At 35.8% G+C, this 22,421-nt stretch overlaps 1 protein-coding gene across 1 annotated transcript in view; it reads left to right on the top strand.

Annotated features, from left to right (window-relative positions):
* The window catches only part of VWDE (von Willebrand factor D and EGF domains), a 78,339-nt gene that overhangs the window by 38,881 nt on the left and 17,037 nt on the right, over nucleotides 1-22,421 (top strand). Inside the window, exons 10-19 of the mRNA XM_059171246.1 lie at nucleotides 110-380; nucleotides 2,978-3,186; nucleotides 3,334-4,295; nucleotides 7,400-7,536; nucleotides 11,038-11,193; nucleotides 11,300-11,404; nucleotides 13,696-13,810; nucleotides 15,725-15,975; nucleotides 17,038-17,257; nucleotides 18,779-18,916. Of these exons, the coding sequence (XP_059027229.1) occupies nucleotides 110-380; nucleotides 2,978-3,186; nucleotides 3,334-4,295; nucleotides 7,400-7,536; nucleotides 11,038-11,193; nucleotides 11,300-11,404; nucleotides 13,696-13,810; nucleotides 15,725-15,975; nucleotides 17,038-17,257; nucleotides 18,779-18,916 (2,564 nt within the window). The remainder of the gene's footprint in view (nucleotides 1-109; nucleotides 381-2,977; nucleotides 3,187-3,333; nucleotides 4,296-7,399; nucleotides 7,537-11,037; nucleotides 11,194-11,299; nucleotides 11,405-13,695; nucleotides 13,811-15,724; nucleotides 15,976-17,037; nucleotides 17,258-18,778; nucleotides 18,917-22,421) is intronic.

Raw genomic sequence — 22,421 nt, 5'->3', positions numbered from 1 at the left:
ATCAAAATACATTGAATGTGGATAAATAAATTGAACACACATTTTTTGCTTATAACGTATTGTGGTATTTTGTACAGTTCTTAATGCAGTTGATTTTTGTTAACCATAGGGTATATGATAATTTCAAAACTGGAACATTTGTGCTTTATAAGAGTGTGTCACGTGACTTTGAAGTCCATGTACGCCAGTGGGACTGTGGAAGCCTTCACTATCCTGTGTCGTGTAACTGTGGGTTTGTTGCCAAAGAAGAAGGTGATGTTGTTACTTTTGATATGTGCAGTGGTCAGCTACATGAATCACAGCCATATTTATCTGTAAAGAGCCAAGATGTAACCAGCAATATCAAGATAAGTGAATCCTACTTAGGAAGAAAAGTCACAGTATGTATGATTTTTTAAAAGTATTTGTCCTCTTTTTCCTACAGATTTTGGATTAAAATCTGAACTTCTTTTCATCTCTATAGGAACTATCATATTTTAACATTAGTTTTCCCCCAGAAATAGCTTTTTGACAACTAATACTGATCTTAGAAGGAATAACTTTTTTTCTTTTTTTGGCTTAGCACACACAAATAGACGCAGCATAGTTAATACTTCATCAAATCTAACCAGCCTTACTTTAAGATTTCAGTGTAGTAACTTGGTGGGTTATTCCTATAAATTATTTTTGACAGTGCTGAATAAATAGTATATTACACAGAGATGAAATACGTAATTAAGAATAAGTATTCAGGGGGCGCCTGGGTGGCTCAGTGGGTTAAAGCCTCTGCCTTCGGCTCAGGTCATGATCTCAGGGTCCTGGGATCAAGACCCGCATCGTGCTCTCTGCTCCTCAGAGAGCCTGCTTCCTCCTCTCTCTCTGCCTGCCTCTCTGCCTAATTGTAGTCTCTGTCTGTCAAATAAATAAATAAAATCTTTAAAAAAAAAAAAAAAGAATAAGTATTCGGGGGGTGCCTGGGTGGTTCAGTCAGTTAAGGATCTGCCTTCAGCTCAGGTCATGGTCCCGGGGTTCTGGGATCAAGCCCCACATCAAGCTCCCTGCTCAGCAGAAAGCCTGCTTTTCCTTCTCCCACTCCCCCTGCTTGTGTTCCCTATCTTGCTGTGTCTCTCTCTGTCAAATAAGTAAAATCTTAAAAAAAAAATCTCCAGGAGTAGTTAGCCAATTTTTGAAATGAGTACAGGTGGTTCTGTCTCAGGAATAAGCTGGTAGATGCATGGAAAAGATTAGAGATCATTAATATTTTAAAATAATGTTTGTGTGTGTAAGCTATTTATATTATAATGTCATTTTCCTTTCATCTTCCAAAAAAGTATATTCCAAGTGAATAAGATTCAATTTTAAATGAAAGTAGTACAAAATACAGGTGACTGTTTCTTATAACATTGAGGTAAACAAGAATTTTTAAACATAATGTTATGTATTTAAATTCTATCCTTAAAAACCAAAGTGTAAATGAAAAACTGGGAAAATATTTTCTACATATAAAATATACAGTTAATATAGAAAACACTGCTTTTTGAAAGTATTTTTCTATCTTCCTGTCTTTTTGTTTGTTTGTTTGTTTTTTTAAGAAACACTACACCCAACGTGGGTCTTGAATTCATAATCCTAAGATCAAGAGTCACATGGCGCTACTGACTGGGCCAGCCAGGTGCCCCTAGAAAACACTCTTATACATCACTAACAATCAGCACTCCAATTAAAATGAGCAAACAATATACACAGGCAATTGACAAGAGAAAACTGATAAATATATCCAAAAGTATAAATAACCAATAAAAATATGAAAACCACGACCTCATTAGCAATCAAAGAAATGCAGATTAAACATCTCATACAATGTTGGCAAGAATAGAAAATAGTATCTACAGTCTTTCCAAAGGACATAGCTATATTATGCATGCACACAACCTACGCATGTCATTTTTCAAGAAATTTTACTTCTGAAAATTTACCGTAATAAGTATATTCGGAGTCCTGATAGTGTTCATTGTATCTCTCCTTCTAAGATGGAAAAGTTACAGTTAATCAATGATGGATCTTGTAGTTTAACCAAAACCCTAAGAAAAGTGATGTCACAGAATAGAACATTGTCTAGTCATGAAAATTTTGGAGCCAATTGCATTAATTGGCAGGCAAAGATATTAATGGCATATAGGAACAGTTTTAGAAAAATCGGCACCAAAATCTTAACATGAACTAGCTCAGATTGAATGGTAACATAAGGTTTGTTTGCTTTTAAAATAATTTTTGGGAGTGAGCACTTACGATTTTTTATACAGAGAAAAAAATGCCATTTTTAAATTTAAAAAAATTAAAGGAGAAAGAGTCAGATGAACAAACATATATGGTGTATCTTCAGTGACTTTAGAAGAGAGCATTTCTCAACATTCAGGTCCCTGATCTGGGAGCAGCGGTAGGCCTGTGAGGAGGATCATGGATGACACAGGCTATTGAGATAATTTGACAAACCCCTTGCTCTCATTCAGACTCCCCAGGTATGCCCTGTTTATAATTTGGCTTATGATTCTGTTTGCCTACTGTGAAGATGAGAATGTTGATTAGCCACAGGAACATGTATTCCTCTGGACTTAAATTTATCTGTGTAAATTAATTACTTGGCAGTCTAGTTCCATACTTAATTATTATCAGAGGCATTACTTGGTAAACATAATCCTCAACATTTACAGCTGTTTTGATTGTATAAAATACCCCACCTTAGTTTAAAAAGAAAGAGGTTTGAACAATATTTTGCAATAAAAGAGTCAATATAGAGATCAGATTTCAAGTCAGCAAAGTGCAAAAACCATTGATTTGACACAGAGCATTAAAAGGAAAATTGTAATATGAAGAAAATCAGTATTCTGTTCTCTCTTTATATTGAAGGAATAAATGAATTCGTTTCTTCTCAAATAATAGTTTTTTTTCTTAATCCATATTGAATATTGCTTAAGCATTTCTTATTTCTGTATTTCAGGTCTGGTTTTCTTCTGGAGCATTTATCCGTGCTGATCTTAGTGAATGGGGCATGAGTTTAAGCATCAGAGCCCCTAGCCTAGACTATAGAAACACTTTGGGGCTTTGTGGCACCTTTGATGAAAACCCAGAAAATGATTTCCATAATAAAAATGGGATAAAAATTGATCTAACTTTTGATAATTGTGTTGCTTTTATTAATGAATGGAGGTAAGAAAGTAAACTGTTTTCATTTGTTATTGTGTTTAGTGGAGACACAATACTCTTTTTTTTTTTTTTTTTTTTTTTTGGCAACATGTTACTGAGAAAAAATGTTCTTATGCAATTTATTATTCTTTTCTGTTTTTCACCTGGAAGGATTTTGCCAGGGAAAAGCATGTTTGACACAATGCCAGTTTCTCCACCTTCACCTGGAAAACTGTCTTATTGTAGCTGCTCATCGGACACTAATTCTTTATATCCTTCCAATCGTCTGGACAGTGCTTCTCAACAAGAGATTGTTTCAGGTTGCAGAGATCTCAAACATGTCAGATTCTCTTTCTTGATACCAGAACTAGATGTCACCTCTGAGTATATTAATTCAGAAGCTCTTATCAGAGGGATAGATGAGTATACATCTGGAGAAGAAAATAATTTGAACTTCCTTCCTCAAGAAGAAAAGCATGTGAACCTAACCAAACTGGAATTACATTTACAAAAACATCCTGGAAATGAAAAACAAGAGGCACCAAAAACTCTGGACAATGGGAAACATACACGGGGCGAGGGTAGCCACAGCCAGGAGATGAGGCGGGATCCACAAAACAGATGGAAACGGCAAAACTTTTACGAGTTTCTTCCCATGTTTGCTTTCCAAAGTCTTAGCCAAAGCAACCTAGAAGAATTTGCTTATTTCTTCCCTGAGGACCATATTGAGGATGTCCACCAGGAGTTTGTCCCTACGTGGCCCACACCCTCTGGTCTCACCGAACACGGCACTTTGGCGCTCTGCCAGCAGACTCTTGCCAACTCTAGCATAGGAAGACACTGTCTCGCCTTTCTGGGCAAGAGCCTAGACACTGCTATAGATATGTGTGTTAAAGATGTTCTCCTAAAAGATGATCTTAGCTGGGCAGAAGCAGGTGTGGCTCTTTTAGAAAATGAATGTGAAAAGAGAATTTTGGAAGAGGGGAAATACAGCACAGAATACAGCAAGTTAGTTGAAGACATTCTCGAGGTCCTCAGATGCCCCAGTTTATGCAGTGGCAATGGGCAGTGTGTGGAATGGGGATGCGCATGCTCCCCAGGCTTTAGTTCTTATGACTGCAGTGATTCACATGGTGAGTGAGAACTCTACAGCTTTGATATTGCATATGCTATTGGGTTATAGAAATTCTTTGTTCTTTTTTTTTTACTTTCAGTATCTTAACAGGGTTTATTCAGATTATTTAGGGAAAAGAACCCCAATTAACTAATCGATACAGTCATAATTCTTCCAAAGCATCTCATCTTAGAGTAAAAGTTGTGGTACTTATAATAGCCTATAAGGCAGGCTGTACCTCTTCAAACTCATCTCCTACAACTAAAACCCTCACTCATTTCACTCTGGTTTCTGTAATGCCAAGTTCTCTTGACCTCAGGGTCTTTGTATGCAGTTCATCCCTTCTGTTGTAGAGAATAATCATTTTTTTCTAGAACTCAAATTTAGTATTTTTTGGATACTGTGTTTCTAATATTCTGCTAATTATGCCAGTTTCCTTAATTTTTTTTCTCTAATCCACCTACATGGTACAAACTATTATATTCCAATATGTAAGAGAAAGAAATTTTTAAATATCAATTTGTGGGGCACCTGGGTAACTCATTCAGTTAAGCATCTGTCCAGCTCAGGTCATGAACACAGTATTGACCCTGTGATCCAACCAGCATGGGCATTGGGCTTCCTGCTCAGCGGGGAGCCTGCTTCTTCCTCTGCCTTTGCCCACCCCCCTGCTCTTGTTCTCTCTCTCAAATAAATAAACAAAATCTTAAAAAAAAAAAATCAATTTGATTTCATTAGCCATTAAACCAGCAATTCCAGATTTTCCTTCTACCCCCACCATCCCACCCTTCTATCTGAGAGACTTTGCCATCTCAGTAAATACAAACTTCACTCCTCTGACTGTTCACATGAAAAACTTGCAGTCATTTTGACTCTTCATCTTTTTTTTTTTTCCATGCCTCAGGCTTAATCCATTAGTAGCAAATCTGACTCTAGCTTCAACAATTTTCATCTCTTCCCCAGCTACAACTTAGTTCAAGCCACCTTTATTTCTCATCTGGATTATTATAGATTTTCTCAAAATTTATTCTCCATACAGCAGCTAAAGTGATCCCTTTGCAATGGTAGTGGAAATATAGTACTCCTGCTTAAATCCCTCTCATGGCTCTCCTTTTCCTTCCAAGTAAAACCTACCATGGTCTAGAAGACCCAAAGCAGTTGGAGCTTCCTCTCTCACTGAATTTCATCTGTCATTCTCTCCACGGCCCCCCAGTGTTAAATTAAGTGGTTGCTTTGCTGTTTCTCAACGAGGCCAAACCTGCTCCAACCTCAGGACCTTTGCATGTACTTTCCCTCTCACTGAAGCATTCTTCCAACATCTATCTTTGTGATGGACTTCCTTCTCTTCTCTCTTCAAATGTCATTATTTGAGACATCTTCCATGGTCATTCAAAATAAAGTAGTTTCCTTCACACACCCCATAGTCTTTATGTCCCTACATATAGTTAATATATGTTTTCTTCATAGTCTTGAAAACATTTATGCAATATACTTTATTTTTCACTTGTTTATTTTTTGTCCTCCTATATTAGAATGTAAGTTATAAGAAGGCAGGAGCTTTATTCTGTTCATATATCCCTGGTGCCTAGAATAACATCAGAAAAAAAAAATGCTCAGTAAACATTTGTTGAATATGAAAGAATAAACTAGCAAATATATATTTTTAATTTTCACAAATATTTTAGTGTTCTGAGCACATAATTTATGATCTTATATTCCATTGCTAGTAAAGTTATATTCACTTATATTTTGCCAGTACTTAGAGAACTGTTACTTTTATATGCAGCATTTATCTATTTTGACAGCCAGATCTTGCTGATACAGATAGTGTATCGTCTTATCGAGACCAGAATCAGATATATAAAAATATGATGATCAGTTAACTCTGATGGCTAGGAGAAATTTTTTTTCCAATGATTGAAAGTACACCTAAGATTGTGGTGGCATATAGGATAGCAATAATACATAAGAACATTAGTAACATTTTCATGAAATTTTGATAACTCTTATACTGTTTAAGAATTTTTAAATTTTAACTCATTAAATTTTAACATATTGCTAATTACACTGTTTTATTACAAAAGTATTTTTTAAGTTTTTTTTTTTTATGGATTTTATTTATTTATCTGACAGAGAGAGATCACAAGTAGGCAGAGCAGCAAGCAGAGAGAGAGGGGGAAAGCAGGCTCCCTGCTGAGCAGAGAGCCCCATGTGGGTCTCAATCCCAGGACCCTGAGATCATGACCTGAGCTGAAGGCAGAGGCTTTAAACCACTGAGCCACCCAGGCACCCCTACCCCTATTTTTGGTATAACCCATTTCTATGGCACAGACCAAAATGGCAAGAACAAAACACAAGCCATTGTAGTAGCAATTTCTTAATGCTTGTAAATAATTGGTATTAAACATTATTAAAACATTAATTAAACCTGTATATTTAGGCACTGGTAGTATCTTTAATGCTATTTTTATTGCTTTAATGGTGGGTCACACTTAACACCAGATTTCTCTTAATATTTAATAGTTCAGGGGTGCCTGGGTGGCTTAGTAGGTTAAGAGTCATGATCCTGGGACCTGGGATGGAGCCCCTGGTTGGGCTTCCTGCTCAGCAGGGAGCCTCCTGCTCCCTCTCCCTGCCACTCCCCTGCTTGTACTCTCTCTGTCAATAAATAATATCTTTAAAATACATACATAGAGGGATGCCTGGGTGGCTCAGTTGGTTAAGCAGCTGCCTTCGGCTCAGGTCATGATCCTACCTCGTCCTGGGATCGAGACCCACATCGGGCTCTTTGCTTGGCCAGGAGCCTGCTTCTCCCTCTGCCTCTGCTTGCCTCTCTGCCTGCCTGTGATCGCTCAGGCGCTCTCTCTCTCTCTCTCTCTCTGACAAATTAAAAAAAAAAACACAAAAACAAAAAAGCCCTTTAAATAAATAAATAAAGCAAAATAAAATAAAGTACATACATACATATATATACATATATATATTTGTTTAATGTACTAATATTTAGAGTAGAGTTCAGAATATATTTTCCATATGCTTTTAACTTGGACCTTGAAAATAATTAGTTTATTTTTCTGGAATTAAAGAAAATTTGTACATTTTGTTTTATCATTCTGTCCAAAGACAGGGCTCCTGAAATTATAGAACTCGAGAATGCTGGATTCTGTAATATTCGAAAATATAATTGTATGACAGTGAGAGTGTTTGGTCAAGGCTTCAAAGAATCACCTTCAATTAAATGTGAAGTTACTAAACTGCAGGTATGTTAATTATAGTGTTGAAAAACAATCAAGTTTGTGATTTATTCAGATTAATTTTATCCTGAATTAATTTGTTCTGTCAATTAATAACATAATTCCAATGGATGTCATAGCCACAGAGTGCTCAATAGAAAAATGGTTGAATTGCTTGACCTTAAAACTTCTTCCTTATTTGTTAACTCTATTAAACTATTTTATATAATTTTTATTGCAGTATTGGTTCATTATTCTAGTTATAATAAAAAATTAAAATAATATTAAGCTTGATATGGAAGCTTCTGTATTTATTAAAATGTAAAACCATAAAGAACAGAGATCATTTTTATCCAAGTCAGCCTGTGTGGCTTAAGGGGCACAGGGATATGAACAGTTCCCTTTACAAAACAAAAAGTTGAAGAATAATTGCACTTATCCCTTTTTTTCTTTATCCCTTTTTCTTTCTTTAGGCCATAAATAATGGACATGATCACTCAGTTTGAACACTGGTATATCAGATTACACCTTATTTTGATGATTATTTATATGGTCTTCCTTTTCTTTATTCAAGTGGATTTTTATTTTAAGGGAAATTCTTTGAAAGCACCTACTTGGATAAGCTGAAAACTGAAGACAGCAAATGACATTTTAGCATTCTTTTTACTTTTTTTCTAAATTGCTAAAGCCAAATGGGATCCTGAGATTGAGAATTTAAGGAGGAAATAACTTTCGTATCTGTCTTTATCAAATATTTATACAAGAAAAATATGCTTATTTCCAGATTTTTGAGTAGAGCTTTTCTAAATAACCATGAAATATTTTAATCCTAATGAAATAATAAGACATACAATAGAAAATGGAATATATGTATAATTTTGTTCACTTAGTATTACTCAAGAGAGTAGACATTATATTGTTTGTGGCAGAATAAATCATATGATATCACACTACCATTAAGTGATTTGCCAAGAAAGAGAAAGTACACTTTGTACTTACTTTCAGATATATTATTTGCTGTGATATTTATTCTAATACTACCTTTATGTCGCCTAAACATTTGAGAAAGAGCACACTATGAAATTTTCTAACATGCTATACAGAACTACAGAAAGAAATATTGATGTTCACTAGCCCAAACCAAACTTACTTAGCTTAGCTATTTTCTTTAGCACCCTGTTCAGGATATTTATATATTTCATTTGTAATATGATTTTTTTTTAATGTTTGTATTCTACTTTGAATATCCTCTGCCCTCTGGTTGATTTTAGTTATGTACTTATTTGGAACGTATACAAAATACTCTCATGGTTCTGAGGGTTTGCACCATACGAAAGGTACACACAGAGAAATGTCACTGTTTTATCATCTCTACCATTCTGTCCATTACCCTTTCTTTCCATCCCATTCCCATCTATCCCCTGAAAGTATCCACTTTCACTCTTCTCTGGTTTATTCTTACTGCCTTTCTTTTGCACAAAGGAACAGATAAATCCCTTTTTTTCACATGAGAGGTAGCATATTATAGATGTTCTTTTCTACTTTTGCAGTAGTAATTTTCAACAAGTTTTTATCTAGAGATGCAAGCACCCACCCAATCCTTTTTTTCACTCCCTGCCCCCAGACCAGAACTTCACAGAATCCAATTTTTAAATACTTAGAGGATTAAATCCAAATAGCTATCCTAAAAATGAATGGCCCTTTGTGATCCAGCTCTTGTCTATTTTTGCAAACTTGAACCTCCTGGATATGCTCTACTAAAATCTCATGCTGTCTCTCGCATCCCCGCATTTCACTTGCTATTCCCTCCAAACAAATTGAATACCACTCTCTCCATTTCTGCTCCCTGTGTCCGAAGAGCAGTTTCTTCTACTTTCAGGAGGAGAAGCCTCCCGTGACTGCTAGAGTCAGTGGCTTCTTTCTCTCTCATTAAGCTTTATTTGAGTCTTGGTTACAATAATATTAAAATTATTTTGTCTGTCTTTTCCTCTGTGATCTTTTTCATCAGAAAGTCCTCAGCACCTATAGAAACTCACAAAATATTGATGAATGGAAAGTAAATAGAACTCTCTTTATTCCTTATTTGAGGTAGGCTTCTCTAAATGTGGCTGGAAATGATGTCTGTATGAAATCTCGTTCAATACACAAAGTCCTGTATCCATCTAAGTGTCCTTATCATGACGACCCGGAGACATTGTCAGTCGCCCTCCATAGGGAGGGACCACCGAACTGACCTGTCTGTAGGGCCAGACTCTACACATCCCCTTAAACGTAGAGATTTCTACTGTGACCTACTCTGTCAGTCATCAGTATTTAACAAGATAGTTTCTGCTGGCTGCAGATGACCGCATGTTCTTGCCTTCTTTTCCATCTCCTACTGACCCTCAGTATGGCAGCATCAACATGCTCCTTGCCCATTTCTGAGCAATTGAAAGCATTCTACAGTCATAAATTTAAAAAAAAATTAAATCAAAATATTGTTAATAAAATATGGCTTTTTAGTTTTCTATGTAGTTAGCAGGACCCAGAAAATTACTCTGGCTTTTCTTCTTTAGGCACCAATGCATTTTAATACTGAAAAGTAATCCCTTAATATAGATTAAGTATGATTTGCTACTGAGTTATTAAGTAGGGTGAACTGGTTAGAATTAAGTTTTCAGTTACGTAAATTTATCCAAACTGCCTTGAGCAAAAATGGTACTTATTATGAGGACAGTACGTTTTTCACGGAGTCAGGATTAGAATGTAATTGCCGACTTCTCAGGAATAACTTGAATTTGGGACTTGAACACATGAAAACTCAGTATGTCTGCATTTGTATGTGTGTGTAGTTATCTATCTCAGTTCTTTTTTTCTCTGTGGGCTTCATTTTTCCCTTTCATTAGATACTGGCTTTCTCCACATAGTGAAAAACAACAGCTGCCCATAGCTCCATAACTTTGTGTCTTGCACCTCAAGCCACCAGAAGCAGACTGGTCCAACATACCCCCTGGGACAAAGTTAAAATAGTCCAAGTAATCAAAACATTAGCTCAACTTAGATCCACCCCTGGAGTGGTTACATGTAGTCAGGAAGATGGGTCATATAAGAACATGAGAGGGCTCTGGGAACCAGACAGAAAGAACAATTTCAAGTTGCAGGAGAAGGTTAGGAGCTTTTGCAGGAGAAATGACTTCCTGGGTAGGAAATCAATCCACTGTTGGCCAGTTATGTAGTCAAATGTGTTTCCTCTTGCTACAAAACTCATGGCATGGTGATTCATTATGTGTGACTGATATTGGTAACTTCTTTCATTTGAACTCACAAGAAATGCATGAGGTGTCGGAAGCAGTTTACATCAAATTAAAGTGTATATGGTTTTCATTATTCTGGATAAAATTCAATGTTGATGTCACTTTTATTACTTCATTATATATTCCATTATACCAGCCATGCATTTTAAAATTTATCTTTTGATTATATGTAATTCACTAGCAAGGAATTTCTATAATTAAACAGAGGTTAATTGCCTTCTCATTATGCCTTTAGTATAATAACAGTAAATGGGTCCTTGGAAAAGCTGTCTACACGAATACTGTTTTTCAAAATAGCAGAACCATTGATTGTCAGCTGCCCCCTGATGTTCAACAGTCTGATACCATAAATCTGATGGGGGAGAAACCAATTGCAAAGTGGCAATTAAAGGTAAAAGAGAAAAGACATAAATAAATTTTATATATTAAAATTTCATAATGAATTTATGAAGCTACATTTAGAATAGATCTTCTGATTATAAAACTATATCTTACAGGTATCTAATGATGGTTATAAGTTCAGTAATCCCAAAATAATGATCATATATGATGGGGCTTGTCAAGTTTGTGGTCTCTATGGGAAGGACTCATGTACTATAAAGGTATGCATTTTTTTCCACTTATTTTCACATTTACACAGTTGGTATTTTCATTTCCCATGCTATTGGCATATTAATGGCATATTAGTTTTTTCACCTTCATATCAGAAATACTAATGGAGAAAAGCCTTTCTCAAGTTTATATACAGTTAACTAAAATTGTTATTCTGCCCATAACTGTTATTGAAATGGCAAGGAGAAGGTTTCTACCTTGTATGTTTTGAAATGGCAAGTGTTTATTCCTTAAAAAAATTCCTTAAAAAAAAAAGAAAGGAGGTTCAGATTGAATTTTAACTCTTACATATATTCCTTCTGAAATAGTAATAATGATTTTCCAGTAAGATGTCTCTCCACAATTACCTAATCTTCTTTGTAACTAGAGGCGTGCAGGATGGAGCTTGTAAAATGTATAAGGCTAGCACTTTTTTTTTTCTCTTTAATTAATTTTTTATTTTTTATAAACATATATTTTTATCCCCAGGGGTACAGGTCTGTGAATCACCAGGTTTACACACTTCACAGCACTCACCAAAGCACATACCCTCCCCAATGTCCATAATCCCACCCCCTTCTCCCAAACCCCCTCCCCCCAGCAACCCTCAGTTTGTTTTGTGAGATTAAGAGTCACTTATGGTTTGTCTCCCTCCCAATCCCATCTTGTTTCATTTATTCTTCTCCTACCCACTTAAGCCCCCATGTTGTATTACCACTTCCTCATATCAGGGAGATCATATGATAGTTGTCTTTCTCTGCTTGACTTATTTCGCTAAGCATGATACGCTCTAGTTCCATCCATGTTGTCGCAAATGGCAAGATTTCATTTCTTTTGATGGCTGCATAGTATTCCATTGTGTATATATACCACATCTTCTTGATCCATTCATCTGTTGATGGACATCTAGGTTCTTTCCAGAGTTTGGCTATTGTGGACATTGCTGCTATAAACATTCGGGTGCATGTGCCCCTTTGGATCACTACGTTTGTATCTTTAGGGTAAATACCCAATAGTGCAATTGCTGGGTCATAGGGCAGTTCTATTTTCAACATTTTGAGGAACCTCCATGCTGTTTTCCAGAGTGGCTGCACCAGCTTGCATTCCCACCAACAGTGTATATAAGGAGGTTTTTTGTTTTGGGTTTTGTTTGTTGTTGTTGTTGTTGTTCTGTGGCAACTAAATTCATTGGACCTCACAAATCTCCACCACTGAAGGAATTACGGAAGAGCCCAGCCAGAGCTGAATCCTCACAGCCACACCCTCCTCATTTAGCTGCAGTCTGTTGGTTTATCAACAGATCTTTCTCATAGGCCAGCTACTGATGTAATAGATGCCAGGGATCTAATATTACTTGGCTCTTCAAAACTGAGAAGCATATCAAATAATATTTATGTAGATAAAAATTTAAAGTATTATTTTAAGTTTTAGATCTTTCTTCCCCTGAGATTAGCAACTAGATGTTATCAATAAGAAGTTTCTGTTTCTGAAAAGTTGTTTGATTTTTACTTTCCCTTAAATATTCCATTTCCACATGTCTTATAAGAAATACTTTTAAAATGTTATAATTCACAATTGTTTTATATTGTTGGGGCTATTTTGTTTTTATTTTTGTATTGTGTTCTAAGTGACATCAGAAGAGATTTTTGTCAAATATGCAAAGTTTATATATGCTGAACAAAATTTGGTCTTTTTCTCGGGTTGAAAATGATTGCTACATTTAATGTTATTTCTTTGCAGATCAGCTTCTCTATTATTTTGTATAAGGATATCCATTGTCAAATGTGGATAATTATATCATAGTTCTTGTTCAGTTTTGCCATATTCAGAGGACATGGTAGGCTCCTAGAGCAAGGGAAAATCGTTAGAAACTAATGTGTTTCAGTAAGATGAGCAGGGGAAAAATTGTTTCATTTCTTTATTAATAGAGCATTTCCAGCCTGAGTTAGCAGTAAAAACAAAACAAAACAAACAAAGAAAAAACAAGAAGAAAACACAGGTTTTCTTCCTTGTTATTTATAAACTAATTCTACACAAAGATAAATCTACATATATATTTTCTTATTCCCTCCTTATTGATCAATTCCATATGCAAATTGCACAAAAGAAAATGATTTGTTTTCTAACATACATTTATGATGAGGATATATGAAAAAATGTTTCCTAACCAGAATAGACTTATTATATGCTTTCACTGAAATCACCAACATATATGGTATTTCCTTTCTATGTACATTTTTTTTCCTAAACACTAACTATAATGACATCTTAATTGTTTTTCTCTTTTTAAAATTTCCGTTAGGAAAATGTTTGCATTATAGATGGGATCTGCTACATTGAAGGAGATAAAAATCCTACCAGCCCTTGTTTGATTTGTAGACCAAAAATTTCAAAATTTACTTGGTCATTTTTAGAAAGTAAGTTAATCTTTATTAATCCAGATATTTTCTCTACAAGATGTTTTTAAGTGATTTTAAAGCATGAGGTACTTAAAACATATTTAAGATGTGTTTAATTTAGGATCCTTCCTAACTGCATGACTTACTTTGCTTGGACATAATATAGGATGAAATGTTATTTCATGTAATTTCTATGATTATAATACAATAGGGTATGGGATTTCCATTTTAATATTTGATACTGAAAGCAAATGTGAATTATTAATGGAAGAAATGGGAATGGCTAATTCAGTTACCCACAGTTTGTACAAGTCAAATAGCTACTAACAAAATAGGCTCTCAAGTACTATATAAAACGTCCATCAGTAAAGTTGGTGGGTTTAGTGGAAAGAGAACATTACTTTGAGACCAAAGATCTATATCCTATCCTTAGCCTTATTTCTTTTTAGTTTTGTGACAAGACATTTAGCTATTTAAATTCCAGAGGCCATGCATTCACCAGGTGTTAAATAAGTCTTCCTGGATTCAGTAATCTATTAAGTGCCTTCCAGCCCTACCTTTCTGTGACTACATGAATATAATAGTGGGTCCAGATAATGTCTGAATACTTAGTTCCATCCGAAAAAAACACCCCACCTCATAGTCATGTACCATATAATTTCTTCACTTCCTTAAGTACAGCTATATATAATTCCACATAGATGTTTCTTATTCTCTTTCCTCAGTGAAAAGACCAGGCATCACAAAATACAATGAGATATATTTACTCCCTGGCCCCATCCCCATGTAATTTTATCTGAGTCATAAAACCTTTTATTTATACTGTGCTTTATAACATCACTATATATATTACTGTATATACAAATTTCATGACTGCATTAGACCATTTGTCAGATGATTCATTGCTCAGGTGCAAGACCCATGGGGTGTTATGGGAAGACAATGAAAATTTGGAGAAGAATTTAGTGCCAGGGACAAGGGAAACACACTATAGCTTCTGAATTGGTATCTGTGTTTTTAATGGTTTTGGTATGACTGACTCATCATAGATTTACAATGTTCAAGGATACCAGGGGTCTGGAAATACCATCTGTCCCAAGTTTCTTGTATTGAGGGATGAGGAAATTAAAATCAGTAAATTGTATAAAGATATATGAGGGCAGAGCAGGAGCCAGCACTACAATCTCTTGGCATCAGTGCTTTGTTGATGCAAGTGGAGTGTGTTTGTGCCCAGCACAATGGAAAAGGCTGTTCTTCCAATCTGTTAAGCCAGTTGGCAAGGGAGGGAGCCATTTTTTAATATGACAATGTAAAAAGATGTTTTAAAGCATTACTTGAGCACAAAAGGAGCACTCTCTGTCTTCTGAAATAACCAGAGTTCCAGCAAGTGAGCTTGGCAGCAGGAAAGATCTCTGAGGAGCAGAGGGTTGCTGTGACTCTGTGGCCCCCAGTTATAAAGGGGGAGACAGGTACAGTGAGGAAGAGTCAGGGGAGTCAAATGAACAGTCCAGACATAGTGGAGAGTAAAGGAGAAATAAAGAAAAGAAGATGCTGAGAGGGAAAGTAAAGCTGAAAAGGGTAGAGGACAAAGAAGAGTGAGAAAACAAGCACTGAGTTGGTCGACATGGAGAGGTAATTGCAGACAGGAAAGAAGAGGAATCCAGTTTGGGGAATGCAGAAGTGTTTCTCTTTTCAAAGTGCTTTTACACTCTTGTAGCAAAGGTTGAAGTCTTGGACCTGTGAGTTACTTTTACATTTTCTCAGAATGCAATTGAGTTTATTCTGAATGTTAAAAAAAAAAAAAAGGTAATGGAAGTTAGCTGAGTTTGAACTTCATCAGAAAGTTCCAGTAGGAGCTCTCTCTATTGTACTTTCCCTTTTCCTTTATTTTTTTTCTACACGAGTACAAAGTAAATGTTTTCTCTGTGACAGACAACCAACCCCCAGTGATTCAAATACCGCAAGACAAATTGCAGACATTTTTGGGGGAGAACTTTGTGTACCAGTTCATGGCCTTGGATCCCGAAGGTTCTGACATCCATTTTACCTTGGACTCAGGTCCTGAGGGAGCAAATGTTTCCTCTACAGGACTTCTCACATGGAAAGCAGAGTCCCAGACTCCACAGCAATTCACTTTACTCTTTAACGACGACTGCAATGCTGAAACGAGAGTCACGATTATGGTAATATTTATCATTACATAAATGCCACTGAATTAATTAGCAATATCGGTATCCATTTTAAACTTGCAATATAATCCTTAATTTGTGAAGAGGAACTAAATTATTCAACATTTCATGGAAAATTAAACTGCCAACATGCTGTTTTTGTCAGAATTTAAAATCTTATGGAGATTCTCAATTCTAGAGCATGAAGCTAAAGGATCATTTTCACCTGTACTTAACTATGATAAGGATAAAGAATGCATTCATTTTTGCCTCTCTGAAAGACCTGTGCTCAACCTAAGGTTGATAATTATACCCTTTCATTCAAGCAAAGTCATTTTTTATTGACCATTCTTTAGATATTATCAGTCATGAGCTGTTAATACTATTTTTTTTTTTGCACTGTATATGCTCGACATTTGGGACACACTCATACAGAAGTAATGGTATGAAGTGCAGTTGTGTACAATTTCATGGTAACCACAGAATTCAAGTGACTGTTTACTCTCTGTATTTTGGGATAACTCAGGGGCATGACTGCTTTACTCCTTACGGATTTTTGTTCCAGTTGTGGTGCGTGCATTATAGAAAGTGATCAATCATCTTGTAACATTTTTTTTTTTAGATTTTATTTATTTATTTGTCAGAGAGAGTGAGCACAGGCAGACAGAGAGGCAGGCAGAGGCAGAGGGAGAGGGAGAAGCAGGCTCCTTGCTAAGCAAGGAGCCTGACGTGGGACTCGATTCCAGGACGCTGGGATCATGACCTAAGCCGAAGGCAGCTGCTTAACCAACTGAGCCACCCAGACGTCCCATCTTGTAACATTTTTAAAAATTATCCCCAGCATTTATATTTTGGCTATGCTTTTGAAAGTTGGCATAATTACTTTATTAACATATCTTTTTAAATAGTCTTTTACATTAAATATATATTTTTAAAAATTAATTAATCAATTAATTTTTGTAAAACTTGTGGTCTGGTCTTGTACATAAACATACATACCAATCAAAATTTCTGGAGCATAAATTGAAGTTAATTTTATTGAAAAATAAAGCATCTTACTTTTTGTTTCTTTTGGAGGTGACTGTGAAATCTTGTGATTGCTTGAATGGTGGATCATGTGTGTCAGACAGGAAATTTCCTCCAGGAAGTGGAATGTACCTGTGCATCTGCTTGCCTGGCTTTGAGGGGGTTCTCTGTGAAGTGAACGTCACTGAGTGTCAGTCGAACCCCTGTGGCCTTGGCAGGTGTATTAGTGGATTTCCCAGTTATTCTTGTGTATGTCCGCCTGAACTCAAAGGTGAGTTTTGGTTCTTCATGAGTGAAATTAGTATGTGATCAGATTAGAAAGGAAAGTTCTGTGGCTTTCCAAGTAATCTACAGATTGCTCAAGCAAGTGTATGTTCCTAAAGATTTTAATATACACTTAAAAAGTGTAGTAATAGTCATCACAAATACATTTGCTACCAATATCCTTTTATTATTGTACATTGCTTACAGAAACTCTTATAATTTTGCCCATTTTTGTCATTTTAATGGCAATATTCTATGGCTGTGTTGTATTTTGCAGGTTCCTAAACATTTCTGTCTAAATTTGGTAGGTAAAGTATTTAAATTATTCAATTGAAATATAACATGGGATAATGAAGAAGTTTGCCATGGGAAATGTAAAAATTATCATTTAAGAAAGGTTGATAATTCATTTACTTAAAAGATCATGATATAAAGTTAGAGTTGCAATCAAATGAAATTTGCTAACTCATTAATTATCCTCAAATGTCTGATTCTAGAAACCTCAACTAAGAGTATGAATGACACCTTTTAATTTCCCAAAGCTTTTTGCAAGTCATACCCATGTTCCCTCTAATTTAAATAGATACAAATGTTAAATAAGTAAATGTGTAATTATTGAGCTGCAGTTTTTTTCCCTGAAGGCATCTATTTTAACATAAAAATGTTAGAGGTGCCTGGGTGGCTCAGTCAGTTAAATGTGCATCTCTTGATTTCAGCACAGGTCATGATCTCGGTCTTGAGATCAAGCCCCACATTGGCTCTGGGCTCCAGGAGGATTTAGGCTTGTCCCTCTCCCTCCTCTTTGGCGCCTCCTCCTGTTCAGTCTGTCATATAATAAATAAAATCTTAGAGTAAAATTAAAAAATTTATCATTTGGGACTGTTAGGCTACAGACTACATTTGAAAGAATTCAAATGTTGATTGTTTCATGGATTTTACTCTAATGAGTAAATGACTGAATATATTCATTCAAATAAGTTTTTGAACATTTCAAAGAGCAACACTTGATCTCAAAAAATTTTACTGAGGAAAGACTAACTTTTCCTAGCATGCTATAAAATTTTCATGGACTTTCACAGCTAATGCAATAACTGCAGTAAGGTGTCCTTAAGCTAAGATGACAACCATTCTAAGACTTTTTAAAAAATTCGTGGAGTGTTTTTAACAAAGTAAAAATTGCTGCTCTAATATGGTAAATTTTTTTCTTAAAATATTAATGGCTTTTTGTCTTCTTTTTTATAGGGAAAATCTTATGTACTTGAAGGGTCTTGTTTAATGTTAAAAAGAATCTAATTAATGACTATGTTTTACTCTGTTGTAAATTTTAAAATTAGTACATTCCTCTTAATATATTACAGCTTTTCTGAAGTTTGTAGGGCATACCTTAATGTAACAGAAGTAAAGATATCTTTTGGAAAGTAAAAGTAAAATATCTTCAAGTAAAAGAAATCAAATAATGAGCACTTAACAGGACACATAATGTTTTTCAAAATAAATAATTTGAACTCTCAATCTTTATTTTATTTAGGCAAAAATTGCCAGGAAGATGTTGATGAGTGTGAATCCAGGCCTTGCTTTCCAGGAGCAGAGTGTCTCAATACCTTTGGCTCCTATCACTGTGGTGCATGTCCTAAAGGATTTTATGGTGATGGGAAAATATGTCATGGTAAAAGTCCCTATTTTCTGCCATGAAGTATTTTTTGCTCCATTTAATTAATCCAAATCCCTCAGTTCTATTATATCTTTTACTCCTGTATTCATTTAGTGTATATTCATTAAGTGTCATGCACTAAGCCGGAGGTGGAAAGATGCAAAAATAGGTAAGACATGCCCTTTGACCTAATGGGTTTGAGTATGATACCAGGGAGTCTGATGTAATCACCGTAGTTCAATATGGCGTTCTATGTCTGCTGATAGAAGTGCCCGCAGAGACTAGCAGGAATACTACGCAGGGAATCATGTCTACCTGGAGGGATAATGAAAAGTTTTTTAAAAAGAAGAGTCATTACAGCTAAATCTGATGTATCCAATCAAGAGAGAAAAAGCTTTTGAGGCAGAAGAAACATGTGCAAAGGTGGAGAGGCATGTAAAATCACAGCACACTTGGGCACTATGAGTAATTAAGTGTGCTTAAAATATAGAGGGTAAGAGGGACTGCTGCAAGAATTAAAGCTGGAGTCCTAGCCAGTGGCCAGATCACCGAGAAACTGTGAGAAACACAATACAGTTTACAGTCTACTCAAAAGCAATATGGAGGATGGACCACCTATGTGTAAGGAACTGTGCTATTCTGAAGGTGGGAAGAAAAGCTAAGACAGTATTACAAATAAACAGGAAAGACATGAAGATATTCTGACCTTGGAGGAGGAGGTAATGGTTGAAAGAAACACTAAAGGAGCAAGGTGATGGTCCATGGTTAGTGATTGGGATTAGCATGGAGAGGGAAAGAGAGTTACTAAGTGCCAAGTGCTCAGTTTAGGTGAATGGGCATGTAGAATTGGCTTTCATATTGCTATGCACTAAATAGTGTCACCTGAAAATTCATATGTTGTGTCCCAAAACCCCATTGTGGCTGTATTTGGAGTAAGCAGTTGAATGAGGTCATAAGGGAGGATTGGGATCCAATAAGATTGGTATCCTTAGAAGAGGATACACTGGAGAGCTTCATCTCTCTCTGCCATGTGAGGACACAGGGAGATGGTATGGGAGCCAGGAAGAGACTCTCACCAGGAACCAGATGGGCCTGCACTTTGATCTTGAACTGGCTACCCTCCAGAACAGTAGGAAAATAAACTCCTTTTGTTTAGGACACTCAGTCTATGGTATTTTATTAGGCAGCCTGAGCTGACCAAGATACGTGACACACATGACATCTAAGTAAGAAGAAGGGGTTTTGGAAGGGAAAGAATGAATTCAGTTTGGATACATAGGGACTGAGGTGACTCCAAGTGGAGCTCTGGAGGGAAGATTAAGTTAAAGATACAGTTCTTAAGGTTATCAGTCATGGATGAAATTACCCTAAGAGAACACGAAGAGAAAGGAGGACAAAAATTGGTGGATATCAACCTTTTAAAAGCTTAAAAGAGAAAAGTTAATTATAGAAGACAGTGTCAAAGAACTGTATTTTGTTACCTATAAGTAAATAAGACCTCATACTGATGAAAAATAAATCACTTTGTAAGTCAGATTGGAGCGGGCCAGTCTAGCACTAGAGGTAACAGATTTAAGCCCAGTGCAGGCTGGTAAGGGGAATTCCCTGCTGTCTCAGCCACTCACACTTCCCCTTCAACACCCAGTTCCAAATACTCAACAGTATCGTACCCTTCACTGTGTGCACTAAAGTGATCTAAGATCAGCCTTTTGCAAACAGAGACTCATTCCCTGAATAAAACCTGTATCCAGTGGAACTTAAGAGGAAAACAATTTGAACCATGTCCCACTACATATGAGTGATTAATAAGTTCCTTAACTCTGTCAGAGGCATTTGTGTATTTAGGAAGATGCTTGTTAATACAAAATAATTCTTTTTTCTTATTGGTATTGTTTACTTGTTTTATGGCAGACACTGATTATAAAAGTCAACACAGCACAGTTCTTATTCTTTAGATTGCTGACTAGAAGAGGAAAGAGACACATGAGTCAATATCAGGGACAAAACTCTGTGGGAGAATATAGATGGATGAAATTGGTTGGGTGGGTATGTGACTAGGAACACCTGTTAGTCACATCTGGCTGCCATAACAGAATAACAGATAGGATGACTTAAACAACAGAAATTTGTTTCCTCAGAATTCTGGAGGCTGGAAGTTCAAGACCAAGGTACCAGCAGGGTTGCTTTCTGGCTTCTCTCCGTGGCTGACAGATGGCCCCCTTCTCACTGTGTCCTCACATGTGCACCCTCCTTGTGGCTCCTTCTGTTCTTAAAAGGACACCAGTCGTATTGGATTAGGGCCCCGCTCATGACTTCATTTAACCCTAATTACCTCCTTAAAGGTAATACAGTCACATTTAGAATTGGGGCTTTAACATAAATAAATTTGGGGGACACAATTCGGTCCATAATACAAGGATTTGCTGAAGAGGTGACATTTAAGCTAGCTCTGTAATCTAATTTGTGAAGAGTTCAATCCTAGTGACATTTTTATTCATAGCATTTTGGTTTTATAATCGTGCAATCTGTTTTTCATGTATACATCTGCAGTTGAAACACAGTTTTTACATGAGTCTACCACACATACTGTAGTTCTTACAAGTTCTAACAAAAGTGAAACTACGGAAGAGTATGGTAAAAATGCCATACAGAGAGACAGGCATTTTAAGTCAACAAATAGAACTGCCTCTAGTAAGTAATGGTCTTGCTAAATAAAATCAAAGGACAAGTAATACCTTTCATTTATTTTCCAGAAGACAAATATATTTCTTCCTTAGGAATTTTTCCCTGTAGAAAGATTGCCTAAGATTATACAATGCAGTTTACAAATTATTCTTTTTCTTTCTAATCCGTTCACTCCCTGGCTTATAGTCTAGAAAAATGATACATGTTGTATAATGAACAAATGATATCTAAGGTGATTTCTGCGAGGCTTATGATTATAAGTAACCATTTCAAAGTTACATTTTACAACTCCCTGGTCATTCAACATCGCCTTAAACCCTAAAGACTAGAAGAAACTCATTATTTCATTAGGCCTTTTATTTTCCACAGTGCTGTCCTTATAACTCTTGATTTATTCAATTAATATTCTGATTGTCTTTACAATGACCTTACACATTTTACATAAGCTTTCTTTATGGTTTTGCATTTTATATTAGCTATTCATCTTGCAAGATTATCACTGCACTTATTTTGCAAGATATCTTTATCAATTACTGTAATATAGGAATACTCTTGATTTTAATTTATTCATGCATCCAGTTGCCTTATTAAACATTCTACACTTTTTTTTATAGTTGATTCTTTTTCTTGGTTTTATAAATAGACAATGCCTCTTGCCAATAGTGAGTTTGTCTCTTATTCTTACTTACTTTCTTATTATAATAGTAATTACGATTTAATCTATATTTATGATATGCCAGGACAAATATTTATATACTGTGTCATTCCATCTTCTCAATAGCTATAGACAGTAACAGTTATTATTTCCATGTTAGTCATCTGTACAGAGGCATAG

The sequence above is a fragment of the Mustela lutreola genome, chromosome 4 (assembly GCF_030435805.1).
Source record: "Mustela lutreola isolate mMusLut2 chromosome 4, mMusLut2.pri, whole genome shotgun sequence".
NCBI classification, from domain to species: Eukaryota; Metazoa; Chordata; class Mammalia; order Carnivora; family Mustelidae; genus Mustela; species Mustela lutreola.
Note: the sequence above shows the minus strand (reverse complement) of the source record. Positions and strands in the feature narration are given on the sequence as shown.